Source organism: Arachis hypogaea, chromosome 4 (genome assembly GCF_003086295.3).
Source record: "Arachis hypogaea cultivar Tifrunner chromosome 4, arahy.Tifrunner.gnm2.J5K5, whole genome shotgun sequence".
In the NCBI taxonomy this organism is placed as follows: domain Eukaryota; kingdom Viridiplantae; phylum Streptophyta; class Magnoliopsida; order Fabales; family Fabaceae; genus Arachis; species Arachis hypogaea.
The window spans coordinates 114,956,601-114,968,435 of NC_092039.1; the positions used below are offsets into that span (position 1 = coordinate 114,956,601).

The window sequence follows — 11,835 nt, forward strand, 5'->3', positions numbered from 1 at the left end:
AGCATCAATTTAATGGTAGTTGCTTGATTTAAAGAAGTTATGCATTTTCATTCTAAATCACTTACTTAGGATGCAAGAAAGTGCATCAAGACTAGTAAAACAAGTGAAATTAGATTGAAAAATGGGTATATAATGACTTGTCATCATATAACAGTATAAGTAAATGTTTGAATATAGTAATAGTAGTCAATTAAAAAGAAAACATTTAAAAGAAAAAAATAAATGAAAAAACAATAATCTAATATATTAGTCTGTACAAAAGATTTGGTCATACCCTTTAAATCTTATATAAATGATTTTTTTTAAAGCTAAAATCGACTTTGCCTAAAGATTCTTTAAGTAATTTTCTCAAAAAAAAAAATTTTCATTAATTCATAAACTTATTTTGTGTTTATTCTCAATATCAAAACTTAATACTAAGATTAAACTCTTTTTGACAACTAAAGCAAAAGAAACCAAATTGATGGTATAAACCGTAAATTTTATCTTGCCAAATCAAAATTTACTCAACTCATGGACAACTACTATCGTATATAGATTATCTACCAACGAAGTTTATGTCATGGAAAAAAAAATTGACTTTAAAGAAACATCTTATATGTCTTTCAACTAGGAAAGCCTATGATTAAGGTCAGTTTGAAGTTATCATTTTAGGCATGGTTCCTCTTAACCTTCGGGTGTTCAACAGAACCTGCAACTCAACAGAACCAATTGCCCCACCCTCTTTATAACCTTTTTTTGTGCAACAATTTGTTCATAAGCTTCTACAATAGAACAGTTGTACCTTGTTAGGAATCGATGAGCATTTCTTTTGTGTTAGCACAAATGGGTGTCACCAATGTCATTAACAGATTCCTTCCTTTTTATATTATTCACTACGCTCCTGCTTTTTATCTACTATCACTTCTCATTACATCCTTAATCTAATCATTGTATCTGGATAGAAGGGAATTGAGGTTGTAACATTTAGTCATTTAATGGAACACAAGAAGATCAAATAGTCACCAATTATTAAAATGCAACTAATAAATCGTGATTACTTTGTAATAATCTCCCTAGCATGGGAGTTAAAGGTGTGGTTAAATATCCTGAATTAGAGGGGAAAGATCAAGTTCAATACATAAAATGGCTTACATACAAGTAATGATCAAGCAATCAACCAAACAAACAAAAATGATCATACAATAAAGAAAAAAAAGATGCTTACATACAATTAATCATCAACCAAACAAACACTAGAAGGCAGAATAAGGATTATTAAATATCCAATCTTTCTCTTCAGTCTTCACCATATTACACTAACAATCCCTCTTTTTCCTGTAGGCAGGGGATGATGCAACTTGAAAGAGTCACAAATGGCCAAACAATGCCAAACATCTTAAACCAAGCTTTGCTTCATACTCTCAAAATATGAACATGTGAATGCGTGTGTGCAGCTTCATTGCGCAAAATACCAAAATGGTTAATGCTGGATTACCTTCAATCTCAAATGTTCAGGAAAATAAATATGTATACCCAGTATGCTTAACCAGTCTTCTTTGCCTTGAAGGCTGGATGTATAACCGCAGCATTGTATGAATCTAACTTCTCAATTCTTGCAATGCAATCTTTCATCCGTTTCAGGATGACTGGCATGGTGGAACAATTCTGTGTGATTTTCTCATTCAGCAATTTTACTTTCTTGGCTGTCTCTGGATCTTCTGGTGCAGGTGAACCTTCGCTCTGATAAATGTTATGGTCCAATGCACCTGTACAATATAGTTCAGCTCAACTTGTCATACCACAGAATAGAATAAATCTCAGCCATCAGCAAAGAATCAATTCTAGAACTCAGACTCAGTAGTGATACTACTACCTGTCTTAAGCAGTTAGCTCCAGAACATAAAGGTAAGAGGAAAGACTTAAATGGCAATAACCATCCATATAATACAAAAGATGCTTTATATGATATGATTTTACAAAATATCATTAACCAATATAGAAAACACAATATCACTAACTTCATCCTACATGACACCATTCAAAATGCACTTTGGCCTACTGCATGACAATATTCAAAACTCATTGGAATTCAACAAGTTTCAATCAAGAACATGGTAGCCAATGATGCCTGAAGGCTCACGTTTTTTGGTATATCTCATCCCTCAAACTTTTGTAGCAAAGTTATTGTAAAATTTGATATTAGCAATTAGATTGGACATGCTTACTAATGCTGACACAAATCCAAAATATTATTCACAATAATACTTTGGATAACCTACAAAGCTTGAAATTTGAACTATGTTCTCAACTTTTTGGCCTCAACATCAAATCCAGTAATTCCAGAAGTAAACAAGTCCCAAACAAAAATCCTAGGTAGTAGATTATGTTTAAATTAAATTTTATTATGTTTATTATATTGTATTAAACAGAAGGGGAGCCTCGGAGCAGCGGATGAGTTGTCTCCACGTGACCTCAAGGTCACGGGTTCAAGCCGTGGAAACAGCCACTGATATAATTATCAGGTTAGGCTGCGTACATTACAACCTTGGTTGCGGCCCTTTCCCGGACCCTGCGTTAAATGCGGGACGCTTGTGCACCGGGTTGCCCTTTTTTTTTATTATTTTTTCTTAGATTTTTCTTTTTAAAATGTTTCTACTAATATACCCAGATATTCGCCTTTCTCAAGAGAACAAATAAATGAGGATTCACAACGGAAATAAAGAGGGAATAAAGCATTTTCCTTAACAGAGAAGAGGGACGGAAGTGGGGTGCCTGGCTCCATAGAACCCCATTGCTTTCTCCGTTAGTAAACACACTTTATGCGACAATAGTATATATTAAAAAAAAATCCTTGCCAATAATTTGCTAAAAGAATTACAATGTCGTCTTTGACACAAGTCCTATTAAAACCATAGAATACAAATCAAAGCTTGGCCAACAGAAATTGTTACAAAAATAAGTCTTGCTTCATTTCAATTTATCCTCAAGATTGTGTTAATCATTTTATGCATTTACCAGTTCCAGTGATCTTTTCCTTGCAAGCTTCCACCCTCATAAATATTAATTGAGCTTTAGTAATAAGCTGTTTTATCAATCTAACTACCACGTTTTATTTAATGGACATGTTCTCTTGAAAATATTAAATTCAGCTAGGCTTAGTATAACAAGGTAATTCCTCTTCACTTATTTGTTGTGTTCCCTGTCTCATAGTTCAAGAAACTAAGCAAACTGCAGATCTAACATTAGTAAAATTAAAATTTCTAGGGCTTTATCCATTTGATCAATTAGTGCACTCAAGGAAATGCTCTTTAGAATTGCAAATTATTACAAACCATTTGATTAGTGTATACATAACGACCCTAAGATGATAAATGTGTTTCTTGAGAAAGCAAGGGCAACTCTGGTAGTGCAATCAAGACCAGGTTAAATTTTATTTCCCATCACTAAAGACTAAATAGATTTAATTAAAAGAAAGGGTAAGCAGAATAATTAATTCAGTTTAGGCATAGAATAAGCACTTTAGACTATAAATTAACAATCACTAGCAAGTCAAAATTCAGGCTTGTCACATCAAACTAGAGATCTTAAACTGAAATACATGAGAAATAATAATCTTAATCATTTAGATTTTAGTGAAACAATGCAAAAGTTCACATCAATACCACTCCACGATTACAGATCATTAGGACAAGAAAGTAAGGCATCCTTATATTATTAACTTCCTAGATATCATCAACCAACTTTCTAGATATAGAAAAAACAATATTTCTAACTTCTACCTACATGACACCATTCAAACTGCACTTTGGCTTACTCCATGACAATATTCAAATGCACTGGATTTTCACACAAGTTTCAGTCATGACCATGGTAGCCATGGTAGCCAATGAAGGCTAACATTTTTTAGTATATCTCATCCCTCAAACTTTTATAGCAAAATCATTGTAAAATTTGATATGCTTGCAATGCTGACACAAATGCAGAAGATTATTCAAAATAATACTTTGGGTAACCTACAAAGCCTGAAATTTGAACTAAGTTCTCAACTTTTAGGCCTCAACATCAAATCCAGTAATTCCAGAAGGAAAAAAGTCGCAAACAAAATCCCTAGGTAGTAGAATCATACATAAATACAATTTTCAGTTCTAAACAATCTCAATTCCCTTCATTTTTTTTCATCCTAAAAGAAGAAACGAAAACCCTAAAAAGTGACCTGGGGGGGTTGAAGCATGGTGAGAGGGATGTGGAAAAAGTGGTCTGTGAGCGTCAAGAATAGAGAGAAGAGTAGATTTGAGCTGATCCGGTAAGGTTGATCGGTGTTCGAGAATCTTGTGCGCCATTTGCTTCAACTCAGATTCCAATGATTCCAACTCCAAATCATCAGTTTGAGAGCTCCAAGTGGCTTCATGCGTATCCACCACTTCGGAGGTCTTGTTCGGAGCCATCATTAGTTGAAGACAAACCACTAGACCAGAGCTAGATAAGGAGTGAAGCGTCGGAGAAGATGACGGGGCTGGGCCACAGGGACTTTGAATGCAGATTGAAGGGAGTCATGGTTCATGGAGCATAGGAGAGCCTATGGTTCCTGGCTCTGTATGGGTGGCTTCTAATTCATTGGGCCGGGTCAGTTTTTCTAGCCGGGGCCGAGTCCACAAAAAGTTTGTATGTATGGATTTCTTTTACATAAATACGTTATTAGGAGGTGTTTGTTACTTTATATTACTTATGAGTTCTCTCATTTACCGTGGAGACAAATATACTTATAAATTACATTTTTTTTTTTATCTCGAATGCATATAAGATACGTATTAAAGTTTTATCAAACGAGATTTTTTTTTCTCACAAAAAATTTCTACTACTATCTCTGTGATAATAAATACAAGATTAATAAGTCACCAAAAAAAAAAATACAAGATTAATGAAAGTAATAAATATTTAATATTTTTAAGTATAAATCATAAATTTCGATGAGTTATGAAAACTCATACGATAAGATATGATTTAAGAATAATGTTACATATCCAAATTTTTTTATTAATTACATCTAATTAAATTATCTAATATAACAAAAAATAATTATGGCTAGTGTTATAGGAGTTACCTAAAACGATGATTTGAACCTAAACATGAGGTCCAAACTCCTTTTGAGGTAGCGTCCGACTTGTGCTGCTGTTGAGGTGTCGTCGTCTGAGTTTCTCGTGAGAAGGTGGGAGGTGATACCTACAAGAGACCTGATGTACGAAAACTTGTCTCTCAACAATTTTTCCTTCGACAAGTATATCGAATTGTCGTCAAGTAAAAACTCACAATAGAGTGAGGTCGAATCCCACAGGGATTGATTGGTCAAGCAACTTTAGTTGGAAGAATATGCTAGTTGAGCTAAACATAGTGTAGTTGATGTTGCAGGAATTTAAATGGTGGAAAAGTAAATTCAAGGAAATAAAATGCAAAATCTTAAATGGGAAATCGGGGAGATGAACATAGAAATAAATGGCAGAAAGTAAAGAGAATGTGTATGATTATAGATGGGGAATTCATTGGGCTCAGGGGATGTTGTATTCTCCGGATCAAATTCATTTTCATCTCTTCCTCAATCAAAGCATCTATTGATCTCCTTGACAATTTTAAGTGATTCGGTTCCAATTCCTTGGCAACCCAATCTCTCTAAGCTTGAACAATTGCCCAATTCCTTGATTTAATTGCTCATGGGAAGAGATGAAGTGTGGTCACTGATTATACCACATGTATTTCCAAATCAAAGTGTTGGGAGGATTACATGTCACTATATCCATCCAGACCCCAATTTGGTCCAACATGAGAAAGCATTTCTAGCATGATCTCATCATCCCTTTTTCAAGGCTCAAAGGAGATCCAATTATGGAGAATTTCTTTTCTAAGACAACTAACCAATTGAATTAAGATCGAAAGCTTTCTAGTAAATCAAAAGAGAAGAAAGAAGAAGAAGAATGAAAACTATAATTGATCCATCAAATTACAATAGAGCTCCCTAACCCAATTAAAGGGGTTTAGTTGTTCATAGCTCTGGAAATGGAAAATGGCAGAAAAGAATACATGCTTAACTAGAAAATGCAGAAAAGTAAATATACATTGGGTAGTTCTCCAAAGTGCCAAAAGCTTCTCTATAGTTCAAAACTACTCCTATATATACTACTTTTCTTGATCTTCTAGTGAGTTCTTCAAGTCTTGGATGTGGGCCTTAGATCTTGAGTTGAAGCAGTTACAATCTTTAGTGGGCTCAGCTTGCAGAAAAGTGTGACTTAGGCATGGGCGTTAGTGATGTTAACGTTAAGTGAAATTGTGGGTTCGAGAACGTTAGTGGTAGTCACCTTTTTCACTAACGTTCCAACCCCATATAGTTCACGTTAACTTCAACGTTAGTGGCACTAACGTGACCACTAACGTTGCCTTATGATCCTTCGCAAGCGTTATTGGGAATCACCTTTTTCAATAACGTTGCCTTGTGCCCCTCTTTTCCTACGTTAGAGTTCACGTTAGTATAACTAACGTGACTCTTAACGTGGGTATGCCTATCTTCGAGAGCGTTAGTGACACTTACCTTTGTCACTAACGCTCCAAACGCCCATCATCCCCACGTTAGAGTTCACGTTAACTAGGTTAACGTGGCCACTAACGTGGTAGTGAATGTCATCTCCAACGTTAGTGACACGTTGGCTCATCAATCTTAGCTCCACGTTAACTTTCACGTTAGTGGTCTTAACGTGACCACTAACGTGGGTAATGCTATCTTGATCCAACGTTAGTGACAAAGGTGATTGTCACTAACGTTGGCATTGTCTACCTTTCCACGATAGAGTTCACATTAGCTAAGTTAACGTGACTCTTAACGTGGCCAATTGCCAACTTTTGGAGCGTTAGTGGTGTTCACGTTTACCACTAACGCTGGAGCTCTCTTTATCTCCACGTTAACTACCACGTTAATGTAGTTAACGTGGCAATTAACGTGGGTTTAGATGGCTTCGCAGGCGTTATTGTCGACCACCTTTCTCATTAACATTGCAAGCTTGTCCCCATTCCACGTTAGTGGTCACATTAATTAAATTAACGTGGCTACTAACGTGGTTCTTTCTTGCTTCCTTTGTCCTGAAATCAAGCAAATAAAGTGCATCAAAGCTCTAGCCCAAGTCATGAGATTATGCATCATCAATTTGTCATTCAATCCTTGCAAAATCCTCATGAAATCATGTAAAATTCACAATAGTTGCTTGAATCAAGGTGTAGGTGTATTTTCATCCAAAACTTACCTTGTTCACTAAAAAAATGCATGAAACTACCCTAAAACAGTAAAGAAAAGGTCAGTGAAACTGGCCTAGATGCCCTGGCATCAAGACCCAAATGTTTAAGTTAGCTAGGACTTTAAGCAAATTTTTAGTAGATTGGGTTTTGAATATATTTGAGTGGGTCATTGTATTTATAGTAGAGAAATAACCACCTTTTTAGTATAGTTCCACCTTTGATGGTGGATAACCGTTCCCTTATTTTTGAGAATTTGTTGAGATCTCCCTTTTAAATAAAAGAGAGAAATTGTAAGAGATATTTCAAGAATCAGTTGCTTGTTCAGATAAGTAGGGTAGAACTTCCTTTGTCATGACCGACCTCTAGGAGGTCGGGTAAGTAAAGGAGGCCACCTTTTTGGGTTGGCTTTTTATTCTTTTTGGGCCTGACTTAATGTCTTTGGGTTAAGGTATAAATAGTGTCCCTTATTGAGATCGAGTTTTTATGAGGTCAAGTTCGAGCATTTGTGAACTTAGTTTCCTTACGGGTATACCGCCTTCAAGAGGTCGGGTACTCGACGTGTTTTTTTAAAATTTTTGAAAATGTTGAGTCGCATAATGACACGGTGTGCATTACGTCACAATTTTTTTGGGATCCGTGCGCGTCATTAATGAGGGGTGCAAAATGTCACTTTTACTCCTAGTGTCTTATAAATATTTCATTTTCCTCCTTTTTCCTTTTTCCATTTTCATCATACGTTCGTCTCTTTCTCTTCTTCTTTCTCCATTCTTCGTTTGTGTAACTGTTTCCCATTTCAAGATTTCTTTATCTTGAGCTTTTAGAAGGTCTTATTTCATTCTGTTGGAGAGGATTGATCATGTGTTTTCGTATGAAGTGCTCTTTGCTTTTGCGCTCTTTTAAGGTTGGTCCCTTACTCTATCTTTTCTCGAATTCTGTTTTATTTCTACGTTCTTGGTAGTATCCGTGTTTGAATGAATGTTAGTTTTGAAGTTTTGAAATGTTTCTTGTGATTTGCAACTTTGAATTTGGGGTTTCGCATTCTGGGAGCATTTTGGGAATTTGATTTGGGTTGTTGAAAGATTGGAGTTTTGCTTCGCTCTCTTTTACTGTTGCTGTGATTCTGAAAGTGGGGTTCTATATTGCCCCCAAATGATGTTGTTTCCGTATAGGAGAGGTCCTCATTTCTATATGTGAGAGGTATAACATAATTGTTTGTGCTCCAGGAAGGTTTCGTGAAATTGACCTGACCTATTTTGAATATGTGAAAGCTTGTGTTGCTTATGTTTTACGTTCAAGATGTTGGTGGCGATGTTTTAAATTGACCCGACCTTCTCATTACTTGCCTTGTTTTGTCTAATTTTTAGTGATTGATTTTTGTTTTATTATATTGTAGGTGTAGTTTGTCGTATAAGGTCTCGTCCGAGTTGAAATAGGTAGATTTAACTGTTCTTGTCCCTGTCCCTGTGATTGACAACGAATATGCCAAAGCCGTTTGTAGACATCATAGGTTATGTTTAAGTCTAGAGAATGAGAGGAACTATGAAATTGTTGTTGCTAACGTTGAGGAGAGGGTCTGTTTCCCCTGACTTGATAGGTCAGAATGACATTTCATATATATCTATGATTATTTTTTTATGAAGTTAGGGGTTACCTTTCCTTTTTCTAAGTTTGAATCCGAGATTCTTAAATTTTGCAATGTTGCCTCTACCCAATTGCATCCCAATTCTTGGGGCTTCTTAAAAATATACCAACTTCTTTGTTAGAAATTGGATGTCTGACCTTCTCTTAAAGTCTTCTTTTACCTTTTCGTGCTCACCAAATCTTTTAGCTCTAAAAAACAAGGTTGGGTCTCTTTCCGTGCTATCTAGCGTAGGAAAGTTTTCGCTATTTTTTATGAGTCCTTCCATGACTTTAAAAATTATTTCTTTAAGATCCGAGCTGTAGAGGGTGTCCGACCTTTTTTCTGAATGATGATGATAAGCCCATTTTTTCTTTGTATTGGAAAGAAAACTCTGTGATAGTCAAATATAACTCATATGACTTAGAGGAGGTAGAAGAAGGTGTGGTCGGAGTGTTTTAGGAGTTTTAGGGCCGAACTCTTTATTTGGATACAGAAAGGTATTTAGGGAACCCGAGCCAGCTTCGGTCTGAGATAGGTAATTTTCTTTTCCTTTTATAGATTTTGCTTGTAAAATTATGTTCATGACTAATGTGCCCTCATTTGGGTGTTGCAAAAAAGATGGCTCCCAAGTCGGCTTCCATGAAAACACTCTGAGCTACTAGGAAGAACGTTGTTGCACGGAGTATACAGTTGAAAGAAGCTGGTGAAACCATCGACCTATCCTCGCCCTCGAAGTCGGACTTGGGCACGTCAACCTCTCTAAAGGTTATTCCTGACCCGACCTCTCAGCCGACTCCTCCCCCTCCCAGCTCGGCAAAACCAGTAGCTCGTTCACCACTTTCTACGTCCAAATCGAATCCCAAAAAATGCAAGACCTCTGAATCGGTGAGTATATATATGAGCAGGGTTTTGACGACCTTGCTTGGAGTGAAAAGCACATCATTTCACATAGCTATATCAGCATGGATGATGTAACCATCAGAAGCCACCTTCAGCTCTTGGCCCGAGATGGAGTTTGGACGGCTGGCATTTACGCAGCCTTGGCTAGGGAGTTGGAAAAGACTCCCCTTAATGCCACTCAGAGCTCCCTGGCTGCCTCGCAGGCTGAAGTGGCCTCTTTGAAAGAGTCCAAGAAGGAGTTGGAGGGAGAGAGGGAATCGCTACTCTATGACCTTAGTAAAGCCTGAGCTAAAGTAAAACAGACGGAGGCTGCTCTGGCTATGTCGGAGGGTTTGAAGAAGAAGGCCAAAGAGAGTTATACTCGGGTTTCTAGGGAAAAGCTTGATTTGGTGGATGAGGTTACCAAAGCCCGAGTCAAGTATGCAAAGTTTGTGGATGATGGTATGGACGAGATGGTTGCAAACCTGAAGGCTCAGTTCCGAGTTGTTACTCCTGAGGCGGACCTATCCCTCATTAGCCCAGACAATATAGTGGTGGACGGAAAAATTGTTCATGCTACTGATGATGACAAGGAGAACACCCCTGTGCCCGATCCAAAGACCTCGGGGGCACAACTCGGACAGACTTCTCAAGTTCCTGAACTTCAATCTGGTGGCGAGCCACTTCCTTCTCCAATTCATCCAATTTCCATGGTGTCGGTCTCTGAATATACCCTGACCTCTTCCAATCAAGTCGAGGATGCTGTCACAGGAGAACAACTCAATCCTTTGTAGCTTCTTTCGACTTTTGTAGTTTGAATGGCCCGATCAGTGGTCTTTAATCTTTGTACTAGTTAGGTCTGAACAATTTCTATTTTGCCCTAGTTGTAGTTTTAACAACTTTATGATTCTGTTTAAAAACCTTCCCCCACCATTTTAGTAGTGATTTTTTGGTATAAATGATTGCATCATTTGAAACATATCTTAGTTGAAGAATTTTTATTTTGACAACTTCCGATGCTATTTTTCGCTAAGTTAGAAACGACATCGGCGAGGTAGATCGGTCTTTTCTAGACTTTTGTTCTTTTCCTTTATGAGTTCCGACTTTATATAATCGGGATTTCGCCAAGTTACTTTTACATTTTGTTTTGGTCTGACTTATTTTGAAGGTCGGTTTACGACCTGCTTACATAACTTCTTACATTAATTTGTACCTTGTCACTTCATCTTGCCGAACATATAGGTCGGTCAACGATTTTCACAATTTTTCGAACTTAAAATAATGCATTTGAGAATGGAAAATTTGATAGAAGAAATACTTTATTATTGATAAGGTTTGCATAAGTTTGCTACTAAAGATTTTCTGAAAATCCCTAGCCCTTGTTGTGATGCCTCGTTAAAACCCCCTTTAGGAAAATGCTTTTCGGAAGAAAATCATGAAGTCGGAAAAAGAGTACATCATGGAGCAAGGTATGCTTATCTAACTGTAATACCTTTTTTAAGTTACCTGCGTGCCATGACCTCAAAAGCTCGTTTCCTTTTAAGTCAGACACCTTATAGTAACCATTTTCTAAGAACTCGGTGACCTTGTAAGGCCCTTTCTAGTTTGCTGCCAGCTTTCTCTCGCCTGACTTCTGAACTTCGATGTCATTTTGGATTAGTATAAGGTCATTTGTAGTAAAGCTTCTCTTGATTACTTTTTAGTTGTACCTTAAGGCCATCCATTGCTTCAATACTTCTTCTTTGATCCAAGCTTGCTCTCGGACTTCTAGGAGGAGGTCGAGTTCTTCCTTTTGTGCTTGGACATTGATCACTTTATCATAGAATCTAACTCTTGGAGATTCTTCAGTGATCTCTACAAGAATCACGGCTTCTATGACAAAAGCAAGTCAGAAAGGTGACTCCTCTGTTGTTGAATGGGAAGTTATCCGATATGCCTACAAAACTTGAGGAAGCTCGTCTACCCATGCTCCATTTGCATCTTGTAGTCGGCGTTTCAATCCGGCCAATATTGCTTTATTTGCTGCTTCATCTTGTCAATTGGCTTGAGGGTGTTCAACCGATGTTAATTTGGTGCTT

At 37.0% G+C, this 11,835-nt stretch overlaps 1 protein-coding gene across 1 annotated transcript; it reads right to left on the reverse strand.

Moving 5' to 3' along the window:
- Nucleotides 1-1,036: 1,036 nt before the first annotated feature.
- Nucleotides 1,037-4,667, reverse strand: LOC112797412 (uncharacterized). The gene is made up of 2 exons (XM_025840325.3): nt 4,196-4,667; nt 1,037-1,748 (listed from the first exon to the last, which is right to left on the reverse strand). Exons 1-2 carry the CDS (start codon nt 4,428-4,430, stop codon nt 1,525-1,527), a joined length of 459 nt encoding a protein of 152 aa, XP_025696110.1. The 5' UTR covers nt 4,431-4,667; the 3' UTR covers nt 1,037-1,524.
- Between the last annotated feature and the right edge of the window lie 7,168 nt (nt 4,668-11,835).

What these genes read in the sequence shown, in the direction of transcription:
- LOC112797412 (XM_025840325.3), bottom strand. Translation starts at nt 4,430, where the DNA reads ATGATGGCTCCGAACAAGACCTCCGAAGTGGTGGATACGCATGAAGCC. An exon ending in CCATGCTTCAACCCCCCCAG is followed by an intron (nt 1,749 to 4,195) that starts GTCACTTTTTAG and finishes TATATTGTACAG; the next exon opens with GTGCATTGGACCATAACATT.